Genomic DNA, 19,668 nt, shown 5'->3' on the forward strand with positions numbered 1-19,668 from the left:
TGTGTGTTATCACCTGCAGTATACAATGTGGTCGATAAAAGCAGTGTGGCCCAGTGACATAAAACAGGGCAGTAACGTCTTGGCATGGTAAACCAATCTCATTACTGAGTGATGTGTGCGTGTGCGTGTGTGTGTGTGTGTGTGTGTGTGAGAGAGACAGAGAGTTGTTGAGATGAGTCCCTGCACAATGCTGGTCTGCATAAGACTTTGTGGACATGCATTAAATGTCTTGTCCAAACATTTACCGTTTTGGATTCAGGCTTCAGTGTATGAGTCATACACACTCTGTAAAGAGACACCACAGAGTGTCGTGGTCGTCATTGTCTTGGTGACAGCTCCACAGGATTATATAAATAGAGCCAATAGAATAGGAAAGAGGTATGGTGATACTCCACTTTCAGTTTGTATTTCCTGAATGTTGGCTTTGTGTTTCTGTCTTTTATAAGCGGTGACATACAAAGCTACTTCTGAGGGAACACTGATTGGCAGCGTTTTCCAAGGACTTACTTTAATAGTGTTGCTTTCATCACATGAAACCATTGATATCAATAAAAGACATCCGATAATGATCTAATAGCTGACGTCTGACACACACACACACAGATGCACATTCACACACATGATTTACCAAGAATGGTCATTTTTAGCTCACTGCACATAACTCAGAACAACTGCCCCTCACCCCACACAGTTTTGTAACTGCGGTGAAATCTCTTTTTCTGAAGCTGAATCTTTTCAAGTACACGTGAGTAAACTCATAGACACCTCTCAGGTTCCTGTGTTGGTGGAAAGTTGCTTGCATAATGGCAGCTCTTTATCTGTGTGTCAATAACCCTGAGAGGGAGTGGCTGTTGCAGAGGGAGAGGAAGGGTATGACCGTTTACTTCTCTTTTCATCCTTAGATACAGGTTGGAAAAGTTGTATACATATTCAGAAGTGCATATGTATCACATGAAAAATGACAAATTATTAAAATAAACCTCACTATCACCAACAGCACCATGTTGGTAACAGCAATTCCATCTATATTCTTCTTGGTTTCTCTTTTCTATTCCTATTTTTCCCTCGTTTTTTTGGCATATGTCTGCTTCAACAACCTTCAATGTAGAAACCTAAAAACCTCATTGAAGACGTCATCAGAATTACACACAGCATTGTAACTTTCATACTTTCAGAAATATTATTGTTATCAGGAACTTTTTTTTACCAATTATATTTTTAAAATAAAAGCCCCATAAGGTACCAGGAGCTTTAGGAGCACTTCAGACTTTCTCTGGACACACACACACACACACACACACACACACACACACACACACACAGTTAGTTATATAGTTGTGAGGGCCATGATCGTTATGTTGTTTGTGAGGACCACCACTTCCCCTAGCCCAACACACACATTTCAGGGTTTACCGTCTCTGTTAGGACCTTCCCTAAAATTCATACAGATGATTAATTAAGACCTTTAGAGGCTATCCTAGCATTTTCTTTGTAAGGACTGGGCAAAATATCCTCACAACTACAAATGTCCTCACAATGTTGGTGTTCTGCCAAGGGTTGGTCCTCACAACTATATAAAGATAAGCACACACACACACACACACACACACACACACACAATGTAAAATGTAATTAAAAACAGCATTTATCAAATTCATGAGCATATATTTTTACAGAAAACAAGTTCCACAATAACATTAAATACATTGTGTTTGTACCATATTTAATGTTGCAAAGGATTTCACAGTCTTCACAGTACATAGCAGTGCTTTTTTCCCCCCAACACAAATAAAGATGTTTACACAGCATTTTTTCAAAAATTAAATTCACCAGTTAAAATGATATTATGGCATTAAGTTCCACACAATTATGGTCTCCGAGTAATGGGTAAGTGCTGCCACAGGTGGCGTGTTACAGCAACTAGGCTTCATTCAGCCTGTCTCAGCTCACACACGCTCCAACTCTTAGGAGTTAGAAGTCCGGTGCTGCAGTTTCACAATGGCTCGTCAAAAACACATGAATGACTTCCTACATGTTTTACACAGACTATGGTCTTGAGAAAAATAAAAATAGATAATGATAGGATTAAAAGTTGAGCTTACATATCTTTTACGCTCCTGTGAGAAATATAGGCTAGATGAAAGTAAAACAGTTGAATTGATGTGTAGAAAATTGGGTAATTTTGCATTGGAAATGCATCAAAGCCCTATCATGTTACCATTGCTTTACATTTGTTATTAATATGAATTACCTTTCTTCCTCTCCATCAGCTTTTAAAAAGCTGACTCTTTGTGGCTCTTCTGTTTTCCTCTTCTCTGTCTCCTGGGCTTGCCTTATTCCCCCTCTACTCCCCTCCTCTGTTAGTCTCCTATTGGCCATAACACTGAACACACACAGACCTTTGCCTTAGTGTATTTGTGTATGTGTGCACTTCCTTGCATGTATGTTGATGCTTTTTATGACAGTACCACTCTCTTCCTCCCAGCAATCAGTGTGTTTTTGTTTACACTCTTTCCCCTCCCCCCGTCTCTCTCCTCAACTCTCTCAGGGCGAATGTCTTACATCAGATCACTCGAAGCATTTATAGCTTTTGAAGCTTAGGACTCCCACCGTGGCCAAATATAGTAAACGTGAAGCTGAGCTGTGTGTGTGTGTGTGTGCGCGAGTGTGCATGTGTGTGAGTGTGCGTGAGTGCGTGTGTGTGAGTGCGTGTGTGTGTGCTCCTGAGTAAATGGCTCTGGGGTAAAAACGTGTTTGTTATTGTTCCCAGCACTTTGCCTGTAGACAACACTGCCAATTAAAGGGGAGGTTTTATGTGTTAAGAGCAGGAAGTGTTGCCGTGTGTGGCTGCACGCTATTGGCTGGCCAGCTTCTCCCATGTTCCTTCCCTGGGGACTGAGCAGCTAGGGCTCTTTACTGCCATGGCCAAATGAAAGGTAAACACAACACACCTTTGATCAGACTTTGCATTTAAAACCCTTACTGGAACTCTATGTGTGTGTGCGTAAGGAAGCTGCAAGCAAATTATTGAATGACACATTGAGGTGTGTGTGTGTGTGTTTGTGTGTGTGTGTGTGTGTGTGTGTGTGTGTGTGTGTGTGTGTTTAGCTTAATGAGAGATAAGCTCTCCAGGATGATACCGCCTCCTCCTCCTCCTCCTCCTCTTGTTGTTGAAGCATGAGTGAAATCATCCCTCCATCCATGCGTCCTTCACTCCATCCCCCCCTTTCCTCCATCCATCCACCCACCCCCCCATCCAGCCAGCATGAAAACAAAACAAGGCGTTGTATGAATGAAAGTGGGAGGGGTTGAGTGGCCTAGAAAGGCAGGCAGGCAGATAGAGAGATAGATAGTGGTGCAGGGCAGGGTGAGGCTGTGGTGGATAGGAGGGATAGAGAAGAGGACAGTGGAGTAGGAGGAGGAGGGGATGAATGAATGAGTGAGCTGACTGGAGCATGTTTGGCATAGCAGCTAGCTTGTGTAGCCCGACGCTAGCGTGAGCAGAATGGGCAATAATGCTACTGCAGTAGCGATGTTATGCTACTATAGTAGTTCCTGCTGAGACCACTTTGCTGGGATCAGAGAAAAGCAGGAGGAGAGAAGGCTAAATATAACCTTGAATTATTAAAGGAAAAACCAAGGTAGTGCATTGATTAGTTGCACATTTCTATTAATATAACAGGGGTATGTAAACAACCCTTTTTCATGACTCTGTATTGAATGGATTTATCCACTCTCAGCCGTAAGCGTGTTCTAATTCACCTAAAGCAACAGTAGTAGATTTGTCTTCTCTGGCATGCTGGCTACTTGGCTGCGTCCGCCCCCTGTCTGCCCCAGCAAGGCCAGGGTTAACCCTGGGCGTCTCTCCTCCCTGACATGGAAGAGTCCATTGAATGGCTGCCTCCCCCAGTCAGCAAACACATTGGCTGAAGCTGAGGGTGGATCTGGGGCTGGAGCAACACTCTGGCATGGATCCTCGACTGGAGCTGGATCTGCCTCTCCCTCCCTGCTCTGTTATGTGATGCCGTGGTCACAGCATGTTCACACACAGCAGACAAACGAGAGGGGGAGGGCTGGAGCAGAGCTATGCATTTTTCTCTGTGGGTCAGAAACGATTGTGCGAAGTGGTCGGGTTTACCAGTTCATAGTAAAGAAAATGTCTGAGAGCGACCCCTGCACGAACTACCCCAGAAGGTCGGAGATTGTTTTTTTTTTCTTTCTACATTAGTCATTCCCCCTCTCTGCGGTTTTGACCCCCTGTCCCTTTCGTCATTGTTCTTTTCTTTAACCTCATTATCCCATCCCTCCGCTACCCCCTGCCACAACCCCCGTCTGTCCTCTCTGCTTTTACTCAGGCAGCACAATGGGCAGCCCTCCCGTGCATGGTGGGTCCTAGCTGTATCCTTGGCAGTGAGAGCTCATGTGATGTCCTCATAGAGGTGGCATCCCCCAAAGGTTGGCATACAGTGCCCCCATTACACTTTTAAGCTTATGTGTGTAATGTGTCCTTAGAAAATGATTTCTTTCAATTTTGTGGCTGCTAGGGAACCATGACAGTTGTCCATCTTTCTGATTTTACCTTTGTTTATAGGGTACGTGAAATATCATGAGAGATCATCAAAATACTCTGTAATGCAGAATCTTCCTTTGTAGCTTGTTTTTTGACCTAGATCTGCTTCTTGTCCTGACGCTCTTTGGTTCAGCTAGCACATGATATCAGAAGTGACAGTATAGTGAGAAACATGGTGAGAGACGGTGATTAACACACAGGGTCATGGACAGGAAACCCAGTCGGAGGTCAGAAATGGCCTAGATATTTTGCTGTTTTTCTCTTGTGGATTTTCTTTGGTGTTTTTTAGCATGGATTGCCAACATAAGAACCTTGTTTTTTTTTTTGTTGAAAGCTGCGAGAGGCAGTTAAATCTAAAAAAGTTAGATTTTTGTCACTGTAACTGTTAGATATGTAACTGTTAGATTCACTGTCACTGTTTTAACTAAACACTAAAATCTTCCCAAACCATTGATTTTGGTGAATAGAATGTGCACTTGGTAAAAAGCTCAGCGCCTGATATAAGGTGAGACAAGTCTCTCAGACAAGGCAATAACAGCTGGTTTATTAGATCATTACAGGCTACAGGTCAAACCTGACTGCTGATCCAATCACAATTGAAACTCGGGCTCTTTCACCAAATGCAGTTTCCCAATAGTTCAAATTAAACCTGACATGAGCCAAAGACATATAATGTTCAGCCTATTAGCAATTAAGGTTGTTTCCATGGAACTGCAATTGTGGACCCTCACCCCCACATGGAGGATAGGTGTGCAATCAGTGCTCGTCCAATTACGTGTTTGCATGCAGATTACGGCTGGAGCTCGTCTAATTGTGTTCTTGAATTCTAATTGATGGTCAGTGCATTACCACTACCAGTACCCTTTAAGATGATACGGATACCAATAGAGTTCTTCATTTGATACCATTTTCTTTTACTTCATTCGATACCATGCAAGTATCATTTGATTTCAGAAATTTTAATGCTACTTAGTACTGGGTGATTTTGGCCAATACCTTACAGATATTGAGTACTCATATGCAGCCTTACAAAATAAAAGCCCTACAGAGTAGAGGGCATACAACTTGTTGATACAACAGTCCTTTACCAGTAGCTACAGTAGCTCAGACTGGAAATCCTCAAATTTTATTAAGCTACAGCGGCTTGGACAAGTGTGCATTGGGACTGTCCTCGACTAAAGAAGTTTTATCAAGAGATATTGTGAATTAATTGCTTTGTTGATTTAATCAACAGATCTGCAAAACAGCTTCTGACAAATAATCATAAAAAAGCAACACTTGGAATATATTGCTGAACAAAGGTGTGCTTATAGGCTTATTGGAAAATGATTTACCCAGCAGAGAATAAGGGAATTGAAAAATGGTTAATGGTTAAGAGTCGACAAGCCATCAGCCAGCTCAGATCACTGATGTTTCTGTGTTTTGTTATTTCTGAAATTTGTTTGATCTTTTCTTTGAGGATCAAAAGTTTTTCAGTTGCAGGTTTGTTCTCCTTCTGATGGCAGTGCATCGTTCCCATTTTCTATTTGAGCAACCGCACATTAAAAGGGAAACATGGAACCGCAAGGCCTAGCTGAGAACACCTGTTTATAGTTCATGCAGCCATGTTCATGTGTGTGTACTTACACACCAAACATGCATGTGGTTCCCTCTCTGCTCTCAGATCAGAGCAAACCACCACTTGGTTGCCATTTAGACCACGGTTTTGCTCTCTCTGCCCCTTCTTGTTTTAACATTTTGTGAGCCGTTAAACGCTAGACGGAGTGACTGAGACAGAGAAATATCCCTGCCTTCATGCAGCCGCGTGCTGTTTATATTTGGTACTTTTGTTTTTATTCTATTTTGCTTCTGCAGGGTGTTTGCATGTTTTTGTGAGCTGCTCTCCCACTCATCTCTAAATGCCATCAAAACCAGGAGAACTTATAAACACAATCTTCGCTAGTGGGGGCCAAAATAAAACATGACTGAGTCCATGTGTAGAACCTGAAATTAACCACCTTTTTCCTTTTCTCTCCTCCCCTTCTGCCTTTCCTCAGTGTGCTTGGACAACTGTAAGCACAGTGCTTGTAGCCTTCAGGGCCAGTGCTGCCATGACCAGTGCCTGGGCGGCTGTTCTGAGCCGGGTAATTCAAGTAGCTGTGTGGCCTGCAGGAACCTCCAGCATGGGAACACCTGTGTGGAGAAGTGTCCTCTTGGATACTACGTCTTCAGGGGCTGGCGCTGTGTCAGCTACTCCTTCTGCCAGGTTGGTAATAACTGGAATTCATAAGGTTAAATCTTATAATAAGCACAAATGTACTCACAGTAAACAACATACACTGGTGTAAACAAATGTGTTTCTTATGTGCGTTCTCCTTGTGTTTAAATCTAGGAGCTCCACAACCAGTGTAAGTTGACTAGGAAGTTGAACCAGGACCGGGAATCAGGCTGCAACGAATACGTCATCCACGATGGGGCTTGTATTCCAGAGTGTCCTTCTGGATACACCACTATCAACTCCACTACGTACGTCTGGCTCCCCGCTACACACACACACACACACACACACACACCTTTAACACCACCATAAACACTCCTGTGTCATTGATGGAGGCCTTCATTACATGATTGGAGACATAACTGTCACCCACAACAAATCATCTTTCTGTGACTTCAGCAGAACAAGTGCTTTGTGGTCACTCAACACACTCAATAACATTTGCACACAAGAGATGATGGTGTTTGGAAGTTGATCAAACAAGAAAGCAGGAGTATTTTTTCCACTATGGAAAGTCTACGCTCGTCTGTGAAGAAGCACCTGGGCCGCTGAGGGCAACTTACGTTGAGACTTTGTAGAGGTTCAAAGAAAAAGGGCAAAACATCACCTGTTTCTCTGTCAAACATAAACAGTGCTGTTTGGCTGTTAAAACATGCAGGATCACGATTTATGAACTGTCAATCACTACAAGAAGTAGCCCATGAGAAATAACATTCATAATTCTATATTCACCTTATGCTGTCTGCCCACTTTTTAACCTCTAGTTCAAACACAATTAAGAAGTATTAATTATTCGTGTTCCATTTTCTATCTTTTAGTGTTTCTCGCCTGAAAAAATGTTAAAACTTTTTAAAACTTAAAAACATGCTTTTTTGGTAAGTAAAGGATGGTAAAACTAGCTCAGTAAGCTAACAAAACTTACCTACTTTTTAGAAAAGGCCACAAAAAATTTAGCATAACATTAACATATGAATAAACAAAAGCTGATAGCTCTAATGTCAGAAAAGTTACCATATAGGCATAAGACTACATAATGTTTTATGCAAATAAGTCATTTAATCTCAATTGGTGTTAATGTGTCCCTGGTGTTTTCACAGCCTCCATCGCATTCTGTTCGCAGTGATTACACAGCTGCATCAAGTTAAAGCCCAAACTGACATCAGTTTATGAAAAAATTGTAAACATCCTCATATGCAGATTAAATGCACAAACTAAATTCACCCAAACTGCATTTTAGTTGCATACAAAAATCAGCTCTTATCAGCATGGAGCAACATTTCTAATCATGCTAAAGTGTTGATTATATTGGAAACAGTGTAAAAGGGTGCACTGGGGTGAAATGATGTGTCTGGGTCTTAATGTACCCAATAGCCAATTATTTTCCCATTGGAAGGATTATTCAGTAGGAACCTGAGCTCAACTTTGTCTTGGACCTGTTAACTTAGTCTGGTTGAGTGGTTCACATGAGATAATTTCATGTGAAAGAAAAGCAAATTAGTTGTTGATTGATAATGGATTTGGTGGATGTATTTAAACCCAGTTATGGTAACAAGCATGCGCAGTGACAGGGACACTGCCTTTCATGGCTGGATGAGGAATGCTTTTAGGCATCCAAAACCCTCTGTAGTAGTAGTATAGTTCAGTGTTTAATATTTAAAGTTAAAAGTACACAGGTGAAAGATCAAATGTTAGACGTTTGTCCTTAAGCACATTGAACCTCTTATGTACTTGTAAATTCCCTATGGATAAAAGTGTCAGCCAGGTGCTGTAAACGTAAAACAACATCAAAAACTTACCACACAGCTTTGTCTGTATGTGCTACAAGCAAGGGCATAAGCTTCTTTAGCATTCTTACTCGTAGTAAATAGGGGTAGAGGAGCATCACTGGCGTCCTCATTTGGCATCAGTAGCTGTTGCTAAATGACAAGGACACATATTTGTTTTGAAACCGCTCCTTTTTTTCTTGCTTTCAAAACATATACATAGATGTAGGCAATAGAGTGATGTCCGAAAAGTAAAACCAGGAAATTAGTTCACATTTTTGCACTTCTGCTTCCCTTGTCTAAAAGTCAAAGGGGTTGTGGTTAGATGCCAGAAATAAGGTCTGACAGGTTTGTAATGAAATGAATAGTTTGTTAATTCTCCCACTTAAGCGTTTACATATCGTAAAAAAGGCAGTTACTAACAAGTGGCTAAGTGGTTATTGTGAAACGTCATTGTCATCTTAGTGGTGGTGATAATGAAGTCATGCTACTGAACTATAATTAATTTAAGCCTAACATTAGCTTTTTATTTCTTGCGATTATATTTGCACTTAAAATCATAAAAATTGTGTTAATTTGTGAAGATAATCTTTCTGAACAAAATGTCACAAAAAGTTTGACAATTGATCGTATATCTGTATTAATCCAAAATCCAATGGATTGGCTTTTTGTCAGAGGAACCAGGCTGAGGCTAACTTCCGGGTTGTCCTTCAAAAATATGGAATCTCTGCTGCAATCTATAATAATAAAACATTTTCACAGTAGAAATGTGATGGATGTAACACATCTATTGTCTATTTTAGGCAAATCTGAATGAACTGCAAAGAGCTTCCAGTTCATTTAAAAAATATATTATATGCCAAGTCACCTACCAAGAAGTTGTCTTGTGTTCTTAGGCTGTGACAGAAGTCTTTACTGAGTAGGAGACCACTTTTTGTTGGCGTAAAGACAGTTAGAGACATTAATGGAGTGTGGAGAAGGAAGAAAGACAGAGAGTGGGTGAAAAGGAAGCACAGAGAGGAGAGTTTCTCTGAGTTGGTTCTAATAAGAGCAGGTTGTGTGCTGGAGATGTCTGCATCGCCTGAAACCGCAGGTGGCTGGATGATTGATGGTGTTTGTGTGTTTCTGGCATACTGTGTATGTGCGTGTTTTTGCGTATATAAATGTGTTTGTGCGTACGCGTTTGTGCATTTGAGTGTTTGTGTGTGCCGAACGTGTTTGTGACTACATTAGCTCGTTCCCAGTAAAGCGTTTGGTCGGGTTACTTTTTCCAGGTGCAGGCTGGGGGAAATGTCCACTGTGTCCAGATAGAGAGAGGTTTATATATAGAGAGAGATATATTTATTAGGTAAATAACACACGCTCTCGTTCACAGAGCTTTAGTACACCCAGCGGAAATGGTAAGGACATTTCAACCCAACATCTCCAAAATGTATCTTGTGTGTGTGTGTGTGTGTGTGTGTGTGTGTGTGTGTGTGCGTGCGTGCGTGTGTGTGTGTTTGAGAGAGAGATTGACTTTCCCCTGCCAGCCTGCAGGGATTATCAGGTGCTTAGACAGAAAAGAACATTGCTTTAAGTCTCAGTCATACACCCTGAGGCATAAGGCAGAATGGCAACCTTTGTGTGTGTGTGTGTGTGTGTGTTTATGTGTATAGATGTATGTGTGTGCGCGCACACATTATGTGATAAACAGAACTTTTTCTTCTTCATTGGTATTCTGACGCAGTTGCAGCATCAGGGCCTCTGTGCGTCTGTTTTGCTGCTACGCTTTTCGTTATAGCAAGAACAAGCGTCATCACAGTGGCTTAGCCTGGCAGAAGCTGCAGACAGACAGAGAGAGACAGACAAACACACGCGTGCGCCCAGTCAGTCGAAACACTTTCAGCATATGAGTACACACACACACACACACACACACACACACACACACATATACACACGCGCACACATGCGCACTCACACTGACAAGGAGTCTGAGAAAAGATTTGCATGATAGCTTTTCTGTGACACCAATAAACAGTAAAGTCCTACCTTCCCTTTGCCAAATTAGTATAATGCAAATTTTAGTTTGTTATGTTTAATGTTCGTCTGGGTGTTTAGAATTGGTATGCATACAACAACGACCAAAACGTTTTGATGAACATGATGTCACAATAACATCAAAACTGCCATGATTTGGACACAGAAACCATCAAGGGAACTGTTTCAGGTGTTTTTGAACCATTTCATTATAATACACATTTTTACATACAGTATACCATAAATCAGAAATACATATTTTTTTTTCTTATCTTTCCCTGGCAGTAGGCTGTTTATTTCATTTCAATCTATTTTCTCTGTTTTTGTCTGTGTCTGCTTTTCTCTCTCTAGAAAGGTAGCTGTGTTCCCTTGACATTTGGCTGTCACTAAAATCTACTGAAAATAGTTTGCTCATCTTTCCTGGACACTGTGACAGCACAGTAGTAAAGCTGTGTGTGTGTGTGTGTGTGTGTGTGTGTGTGTGAGAGAGTGTGTGTGTGTGTGTGTGTAGAAGAGTGAGCGAGTGCACTTGGTCTGGTTCTGCCAGGCCTGGGCCCAAACCCAAACCCAAGCGTCAGCTGCGGCCTCAGTTGTAGATGGTTCTAGCAGGCCCTGGAGCCCGAGTCAAAGAGTTCAGCCGGACAGATAAACACTGTCCCTTTAAGAGCTGCTGTTGGACCCAGCCTGTCTGCCTGTGTGTCTGTGTTTTTCAGTACAACGGCCCAAAACATTCTGTCTTTCTACACTGCAACTAGAGCATTACTTTTGAGAAGCTGAATATACGATTTTCCATGTGGGAGAAAGAGAGGGAGACACAAAATATCCTCTTTTTTCTCTCACTGTTGTTGTGAGACATCATTGCAGTGTGTTTCCACTCACCCAGAAGTCATAGAAGGGAAACAATGATTTGGCCTCTGATTGATGTAAATTATTAAGAGCTTGATAAGATGGAAACTAGTAGTAGCCAGGTGTGTAATGGGTCATTTGGCTCTCTCAGGGTAGATAGGAAAAGCCTGACAAGGACCAAAACAACCCCCCTGGGACTGTGTTTTATGTCACCATGGTGAATGGCGTCTATAGCTTGGCCTTGCTGTTTAGGGGGAAAGCAGGGGCAAGATTTGGGTGAGACTTTGTGGGTGTGCGTGTGTGTGCGCGCGTTTGTGTGTGTGTGTGTGTGTGTGTGTGTGCGCGCGCTTCCTGGAGAGGGGGATATTATAAGAGTTGCATAAACATAGAATTAAGTCAGGGTGAGCTTACAAATGGGAGTTCATGCATAGCTTGCATGGTCCCCGCAGTGAACAACAGCATCCTTTGTTAGCTCTTCCATGGGCACAGGGGCTGCTTTAAAAAGGTGCCTGTTAAGGCTGCTGTTTGATGTCATTGTTTCCTCTACTTTGAGTTTTGAAAGCCTGATCGGACCACTTCAAATCCATTTTTGGAAGCCAGTGTCATCCCATGCCCTTCTTTGATTTGTCGATGTATTTCTCAAGAAAACAGATCATTTTGACTCAACTTCACCTCACATCAGAGCAGCCCCCTGGGGAAAAAAAGTGTTGGAAGCTAAGCTATCACTCAGTGGTTTTAGGAGCGATATGTTGAGGTGTTGTCGCACACCAAACAAAAAGCAGCATTTCAGTTTACGTCCAATGCAGACCTTTGTGGTTAGCGATGTCAAGGCTGCATGTGGAATTAAAGAGAGGGATTATGTTCTTTCAAGAGGACTTCAAAAAAAGTGCTCATTTGTGAATGAAGCATCGGGTCCCTTTTCTCTGTGTGGTTTGTACCCGGCTGCTTGCTAGACAAGGCCTGCCTTTTGTGAATGAGTTCCCTGAAAGGCAGCACTATCAAGGCCTCATTGCTCAGTGTATGTGTGTGTATGTGATTATTACGAGCATGTTTGCAGGGAGAGGACGCCACTCATAGAGCTGAGAGAGAGAAACAGAGGAATGCCTGTTGGGAACTGCAGCTGGTGTTTCAGTCATGTTGTTTTTGTTGTCTGTGATTGTGCTCCGTGTGTGCATTCGTGTGAGTTGCATGTGTGATAGAAATAATTGAAGCAAAGGATGAGGAAGCTCTCTTCTCTATCCCCCAGTGTTAATAAAAATGAAGGAGGCTCAGATGTGGATGAGAGATTGCATAATCTAATTCCACTCCTAAAAGCCTATGGATTCATTATGGGACTTATCAAATTAATTGAGAGAATTATACAGATTCACCTCTGAATACACCAGCTCATTCATTAAATTGCTAGGCTCTGTTAGATTGTCTCTCATTTGAGATGATCAGCTTGAAAAACCTTACATTCAGTATTGTTCATATTAAGTTAGTTGTTTTAGCGCACATTTCATTCACCTTCCTGCATCTTTGGTTGTTCAAAAGTCTGCATGTAGGGTTGCAGCAATAATATCCATATTGCAGCATATCAAGGTATAAAAATAAAACCCTGAATATCTACGGTATTAAAATAAATATTTAATTTATTTTCAAAAGCCAGACTTTTTGCACATATTTCCATTTAGAAATGGTTAAAATATTTGATTATTATAAAGCTTTTGTTCAACTGAATAAATAATAACCAACCCTGATAATTATGATAACTGTGTGATAGCATATGTCGTAATACTGTAAAACCATGATATTTCTGTAGCTGATCATTTCGCGAAAAACTACCAATACCATTGCAACCATAATTGCATGTCTATCATCCCAAAAAAATAGACACTATACAGTTTTTCACAAGTGTTACCAATTTTGGAAAAAATGGGGGCTCTGCATGCTATACATAGTGAACTATTTACATTTTTACAACCTCTATGTTTTGTCCTCTCCTCTCTGCTCTGTTTATATTAGACTTGGTGATTTTTCATTGCATGTGATATGTTCAATGACTGTTGAATTTTGGATAATCTGATGATAATTGCTGTTTTTACAATTTCTAGTTATGATGAACGCTGCCATTTTGACAATTAAGATAGAAAGCAGGCTTTTTAAACCTGTCGGTGGATATTGGGGGTCTGATCGTAAATTAGCATATTTACTATATTTGATTCATATAGGAGGCAGAAAAAAGCCAAAAATATTAGAAACAACAAGTAAAAACAAGAATGAGCAGATCACGTCTCAATTCTAAAACCAGATAACTCCTTGCTTATACATTTTAGAATAGATTCCAGTAAGTAGAAGAAATGTACACAGTTAAATTCCACTAAACAGATTGAGCCTTGTTGTTTTGAAAATGCCATGTCATCCACAGTCCCAACCCACACCACATCAGTACGTCATTGAACAGTCCTACCTCATACCATTCAATCCTACATCATTCCACTTCTGACATGTGCACACAGAAAAATTCATGGTATTTTTTGTTTTCCACTTAAGGAATTGCTCTTCAATATTACTGTGATGCCTCCAAGCATCCTGACGCTTAGTTTGGCCTGTTAGAAATTATAGCGACATCAGTTGTCAGCTGTTATGAACAATGCAGCCTCGGTTGTTTTGTGGCTTTGGAATGTATCGAGCACAATAATCTCATTGTGATTAAATGCATATAATGTTCTTGCTGTATTGATCTGCATCAGCAAGGTTCACTGCCCAGTGTCAGTCAGTAATTACTGCATTTACACACAGGTTTTTGTGTATGTGTGTGTGTGTTTTGACGGCCCTAATCTGTGTGCATATCTCTCTCTCTCTGCACAGGTTGACCTGTTCGCCATGTGCAGGCCTGTGTCCTAAAGAGTGTGTGGGAAATAAGACGATCGACTCTGTGACGTCAGCCCAGGCTTTGAGAGGCTGCACTGTTATCCAGGGCAACTTGATCATCAAGATTCAAGGAGGGAGTGAGTACTACTACACCTCACCACCTAGAGGGCCTCCTGTAGAGGCTCTTATTCACACAGTATCTCTCTCTTTATCAGGACTTCTAGCCACAGTTTGTCTGGATAGAAATGTGTGTGTTGGTCTGTTTTCTGCCATCCCTGACTGCCTGTCCATAACACCAAATGTCCATGTCCTTGCAGATAACATTGCAGCTGAGTTGGAGGCGAGTTTGGGCCAACTTGAGGAAATCACAGGCTACCTGACTGTTCGCAGAGCCTATGCCCTGGTGTCCCTCTCCTTCCTCCGCAAACTGCGCATAATTAGGGGAGAGCATCTTGAGGCAGAGTAAGTCTCCTCTCCTCTCCTCTCCTCTCCTCTCCTCTCCTCTCCTCTCCTCTCCTCTCCTCTCCTCTCCTCTCCTCTCCTCTCCATTAAAACAAACATGTTTGATTTCTTAATCTCCCTCTTTCTCTCGTAGTTTCTTCGCCTTCTATGCGCTGGACAACCAGAACTTGCGCGAGCTGTGGGATTGGTCGAAGCACAACCTGACCATCCATCATGGTCGTATGTTCTTCCACTACAACTCCAAACTTTGCATGTCTGAAATCAGAAAGATGGAGGAGGTAACAGGAACCAAGGAGCGCAACCAAAAGAATGACATTGCTGCACGCACCAACGGGGACCAAGCCTCCTGTAAGATATGCACAATGTTAGACTTGCACACAATTAATTCCCTTTGAGAACAGCTGTATGAGTGAAGTCCACTGACAGTAAAAAAAGTGCCTGCTTGTTCACTGCTCTGCCCGCTATCTAAATGTTGACAACTAGTCATGAATATGTCTCCAATATGATCTCTCAATATTGAAAAATAAATACAAATGACTATATTGTCATCAGCTAGTTCAACTGCTAGACGTTAGTGGCTAACGTTACCTTGTTTTATATTCATAACAACTTTTTAGCTTCCTAAATCCAACATTAGCCAGCTAAGCAAACAGGTAACTTTGCTTTGCAGCAGACTCTTTTCAAAATTTGGCTTATTAAAAGTGTACACAATGCTTTGGTGACACAACCACACCATTACCGCTCTGCTGCTGTCCAAATTGCCAGTGAAAATCCAGTGTTACTGATTACATTTATTATAAAATGATCTAGATTGTCTAAATCTGCTTTATATTAGTACAAACATAAAAACTCAATCCAACAGAAAAATACTTCACTGTTAATTTGTTTTTACTACCTCAACATTTCCCTTTTTAGCATTTAAGGCTGAGAGGACGAGTAGTCATTTACTATTTGCTCTTTGCACTTAAGTGTACTATTGCAATTGAACATCCTGCTAATGTTGTCAGTAAATTAACTGCAGAGCTGCTTGAACAAGTGATAAGAGCCAGGTGTTGAATGAAATAACATACTGTATCTACAGTATATAGACAGCCTAGACAGGAAGAAAGGAAAACGTGCACCTTTCCAACAGGATGTGCATTTTTTAAGTCTAAGGTTTGTGTTTTGACATGAGAAAAGAAATGCTGCTTATATCTTTGGTGTGAACCATCATGGTGTGTTTGACTATACCATACCTCCAAAGCAGAAGCACTGGGGTGTTTTGTGTTGTACTGTTCCGAAGGCATGTGTTGAGTCTGGTCTGTTTTTATCCCTCAGGTGAGACCAAGCTGCTGACATTCAATGTGATCAAGACAACATCAACTATGATTATTCTGAAGTGGGAGCCCTTTTGGCCGTTAGACTTCAGAGACTTGTTGGGCTTTATGGTTCTCTACAAAGAGGCGTAAGTATCTGACAAAAGTCCTGGAACAACAAAATTGATTAAAATAAAAAAGACCATTACAAGTTGCCTTGCTTTATCTCACTGCTGCTTCTTATAATGTAAATGAAAGTATTGGTCCTGTTCCTAACTTTTTTTCTGTGGCATTAAATCTGCAGTAACTAACATTTTCTCAGGGGCTGCTTTGCTTTTAATGCGTACATATCCTGTCTTATTAAACTATTTTTATGTAGATGACACACAGCTGTCTTCTGATGGTTTTAGTCCGATAAGCAAGCTTGGAAATTGTATCGCTATCTTCTACTGCAAGTCATGAACTCTTTTACAGCTGAATAAGAACAAGACTTGTTCAAAGGAGAGAGATGAAGAGAGAAATGTATTCACACTAAGAATCACTGTCTCTGGAGTAGAGAGACCACCTCAGGAGTTATTTTGGACTCAACTTTGAGAATCGTGTCAGTAATTTAGCCAGTACGGCTTTTGCTCACTTGAAAAGAATATCTAAAGTTGACTCTTAGAAGCTGGTTCGCAATGCATTCATCTCCGCCTGGTTAGACTCTCCCTTACACTCAATTACAGAATAGGCCTCAAATTTCTACTTCTAGTCTTAAAGCAATTAATTGTTTATTTCCCCAGTATGTTACCTGTAGTATAAATGTGCAATATAAATAAAAAATAGCATTTTCCTACCTTGCAAAATTAGCTCTATTGATGGTACTTACTGTTAATGTGAAGCTGTTGATCCATTTTCTCTTCCATTTTTTTATCCACTCCAGACCACATAAGAATGTGACAGAGTTTGATGGGCAGGATGCGTGTGGCTCGAACAGCTGGGCGATAGCTGATGTTGATCCTCCACCTCGTTCAACGGACAGCAAGAAGGCAGAGCATCCGGGGCACCTGATTCGACCATTGAAGCCCTGGACCCAGTACGCCATCATGGTCAAAACTCAACTGTCTGCATCTGACGAACACCAGGTTCATGGAGCCAAGAGTGAGATCATCTACGTCCGCACTAATGCCTCCAGTGAGTTACACCACTCTAATAAACACACTGTTAGTAGTTAGGATATTTAATTGTTTTGGATTTGCTGGTAACATTGAATTTGAACATTGAGTGTATCCTTAAGGCATAACCAGTAAAGTCTACTCACATGTAGTTTATTGGCTGTGTTGCTGTATGAGGAAATGAGGAATGCATGAGAGTTTTATTTCACGTAGGACTTAAGTCGGCCTAAATACAGTTTAAGGGCATACAGCATGAGTCCAGTCCTGACCGTTGCTTTCCTCCACCCCCCTCAGAGCCCTCTGTGCCTCTGGACCCCATCTCGTCCTCCAACTCCTCCTCTCAGATCATCCTGAAGTGGAAGCCTCCCACCAGTCCCAACGGCAACATCACCCACTACCGCGTCATCTGTCGTAAGCAGCCTGAGGACAGCGACCTCTCCAAGTTCGACTACTGCCTACAAGGTCAGTATCTACAGGTTGATCCGTTCAAATCTGACCGTTTGAGACCTCCCTTTACATTTGCTTGTCTTTGCTTTTCCCTCACGCCTGCTTCTTCTTCCCAGGAATGAAGCCGCCGTCGCGTTACCCGACCCACCCGGACAACGATGTTGAGCAGAAGTGGAACCACACCGATGAGCCCACCTCAGGGGGCAGGTGCTGCGCCTGCCCCAAGACAGACAACCAGCTAAAGAAGGAGCAGGAGGAGATAGAGTACCGCAAGACCTTCGAGAACTACCTCCACAATGAAGTGTTTGAGAGCAGGTACACATACCAGACTGTAATTACTTGTTACTGCTCATCACATTTTAGTCTAGGAACAATCATAGTTCTTAGAAAGACATTTTTACTTTTTAAGCTCCTATTTCAGAGTAAGTAGTCTTTCAGCAAAAGGGGAACCGTGACTGTGTATGGTGTATGGTGATTGGTCCAGAGACATAGGTGTCCAGTGATTGGTCAGATTAAAACAGGCTGAACTAACATCCTTTTTTAATAGCTGGACAATTGAAGCAAACCCCAGGTAACTTTAAGCTTTTTCTCATCACAATGGCCACAGTCAAGTCAAACCATGTACAGTAGTTTTTAATTAACTTTATGCTAATTTTAAAAGCTTGTTTACATGCAAAATTCAGACCAACACTAGCACCAACAGGAACTGTGTTGTTAGGTGCTGTTTGTGGCAGCACAGCAGCAACACTGGAGCCCCTTTATCCAGCCAGACTCAGTCACTCCTCCTCCTTTTGTCCTAGACACCATGATGTACGTCCCAAAACAGCTCATTGCCAACACTGTCTCGACCGTGTGTGTGTGTGTCTGTGTCTGTGTGTGTCTGTGTGTGTGTGTGTAGACCCTTGTTTTTGTACAGGGCACTACCGTGGGGGGCTCAGGGTGGGAGGTGCTGATTGTCTGGGCCGCGATGCCCCTACCCTCTCCCCTGACACACACACAAACACCCACAGTCTCTCCCTCAGGTTCCCTAGGGGAGTGATTACTGTGCCCATTATCATTCATGCCAGTCAGGGGTGTAGTCATGCAGACTGCCATTTGGACACACAAACACTTAAACTCACACACACCTCAGCTGGATTTTGAACCCATGTAGTTGAATCGGCCAAGGTCAGCTCCATACTCTGAAGTACACAAAAAACTCCTCGTGCCCTCTTTCTCCATCATGGAAGCTTTGTGTTTTTCTTCTACCTTAGCAAGTATTGATTCAACATGAACAGTGAAGGAGAGGCTTCACTGCAGCAGCTTGGGGTAAAGAACACTCATTGGTGGTCATTTTCAAAGGAAGAAAGATAGTTTTCTAATTTTTAGACAGTTATTCTACTTGTTCTTTAACAGAGGTGCACTGTGTGTTTTCTTCTGAGCCCCAAAACTAGCTAGTGGGTTTGAAAATTTGTATTTTCAACTTTCCAACAGTCCCAGAACAGATTCTGTGTGACATCAGAATTAACAAATTGCAGCAGCCGTGACAAAAATTCTGGAAAAAAATGGACTAGATTGAACAGCTGGCCGTTTACACAGAGCAGAGAGGAGAAGACACGAGATGTTGAAATGAGAGGTTGTTAAAATGTAAAGCATTCAATATGTAAAGCATGAGTTCTTCCTATCAGGATTGTGCTGTTTCTATAGAAGTATAGGCCTTAAATAGCACAGTGAAAATCAAAGCCACAGTGAGTAAAATGTGAATTCCCTCCCTGATTCTGCTTGGGGTTCAGAGGGCTAAGTTCATGACCTATGTGGGCTTTCACTCAAAGCAGTTGAGAGCAAAGTGGACCTACTCATTGGTATCACCCAGTGGTAAGGGCTGGTAACTCTTCCAGCAGGGCAGTAGGTGGTATTTGTGGATAAATGTCATGCAGTCTGACTTGCTAAACACTGTAAAGGTTAGTGTGGGCAGAGGTCCTCACCACACTCCTGCTCTATTTGCCAGGATCTAATTCACATG

The 19,668-nt window shown here is 41.9% G+C and overlaps 1 protein-coding gene across 1 annotated transcript in view; it reads left to right on the plus strand.

The window, feature by feature from the left end:
* Positions 1 to 19,668, plus strand: part of insrb (insulin receptor b) — a 91,242-nt gene that overhangs the window by 54,648 nt on the left and 16,926 nt on the right. The window contains exons 3-11 of the mRNA XM_059341946.1: positions 6,607 to 6,815; positions 6,942 to 7,075; positions 14,306 to 14,445; positions 14,626 to 14,770; positions 14,904 to 15,118; positions 16,088 to 16,214; positions 16,988 to 17,238; positions 17,514 to 17,681; positions 17,783 to 17,981. Coding sequence (XP_059197929.1) covers positions 6,607 to 6,815; positions 6,942 to 7,075; positions 14,306 to 14,445; positions 14,626 to 14,770; positions 14,904 to 15,118; positions 16,088 to 16,214; positions 16,988 to 17,238; positions 17,514 to 17,681; positions 17,783 to 17,981 — 1,588 coding nt within the window. The remainder of the gene's footprint in view (positions 1 to 6,606; positions 6,816 to 6,941; positions 7,076 to 14,305; positions 14,446 to 14,625; positions 14,771 to 14,903; positions 15,119 to 16,087; positions 16,215 to 16,987; positions 17,239 to 17,513; positions 17,682 to 17,782; positions 17,982 to 19,668) is intronic.

This window comes from Centropristis striata, chromosome 9 (genome assembly GCF_030273125.1).
Source record: "Centropristis striata isolate RG_2023a ecotype Rhode Island chromosome 9, C.striata_1.0, whole genome shotgun sequence".
Taxonomy (NCBI): domain Eukaryota; kingdom Metazoa; phylum Chordata; class Actinopteri; order Perciformes; family Serranidae; genus Centropristis; species Centropristis striata.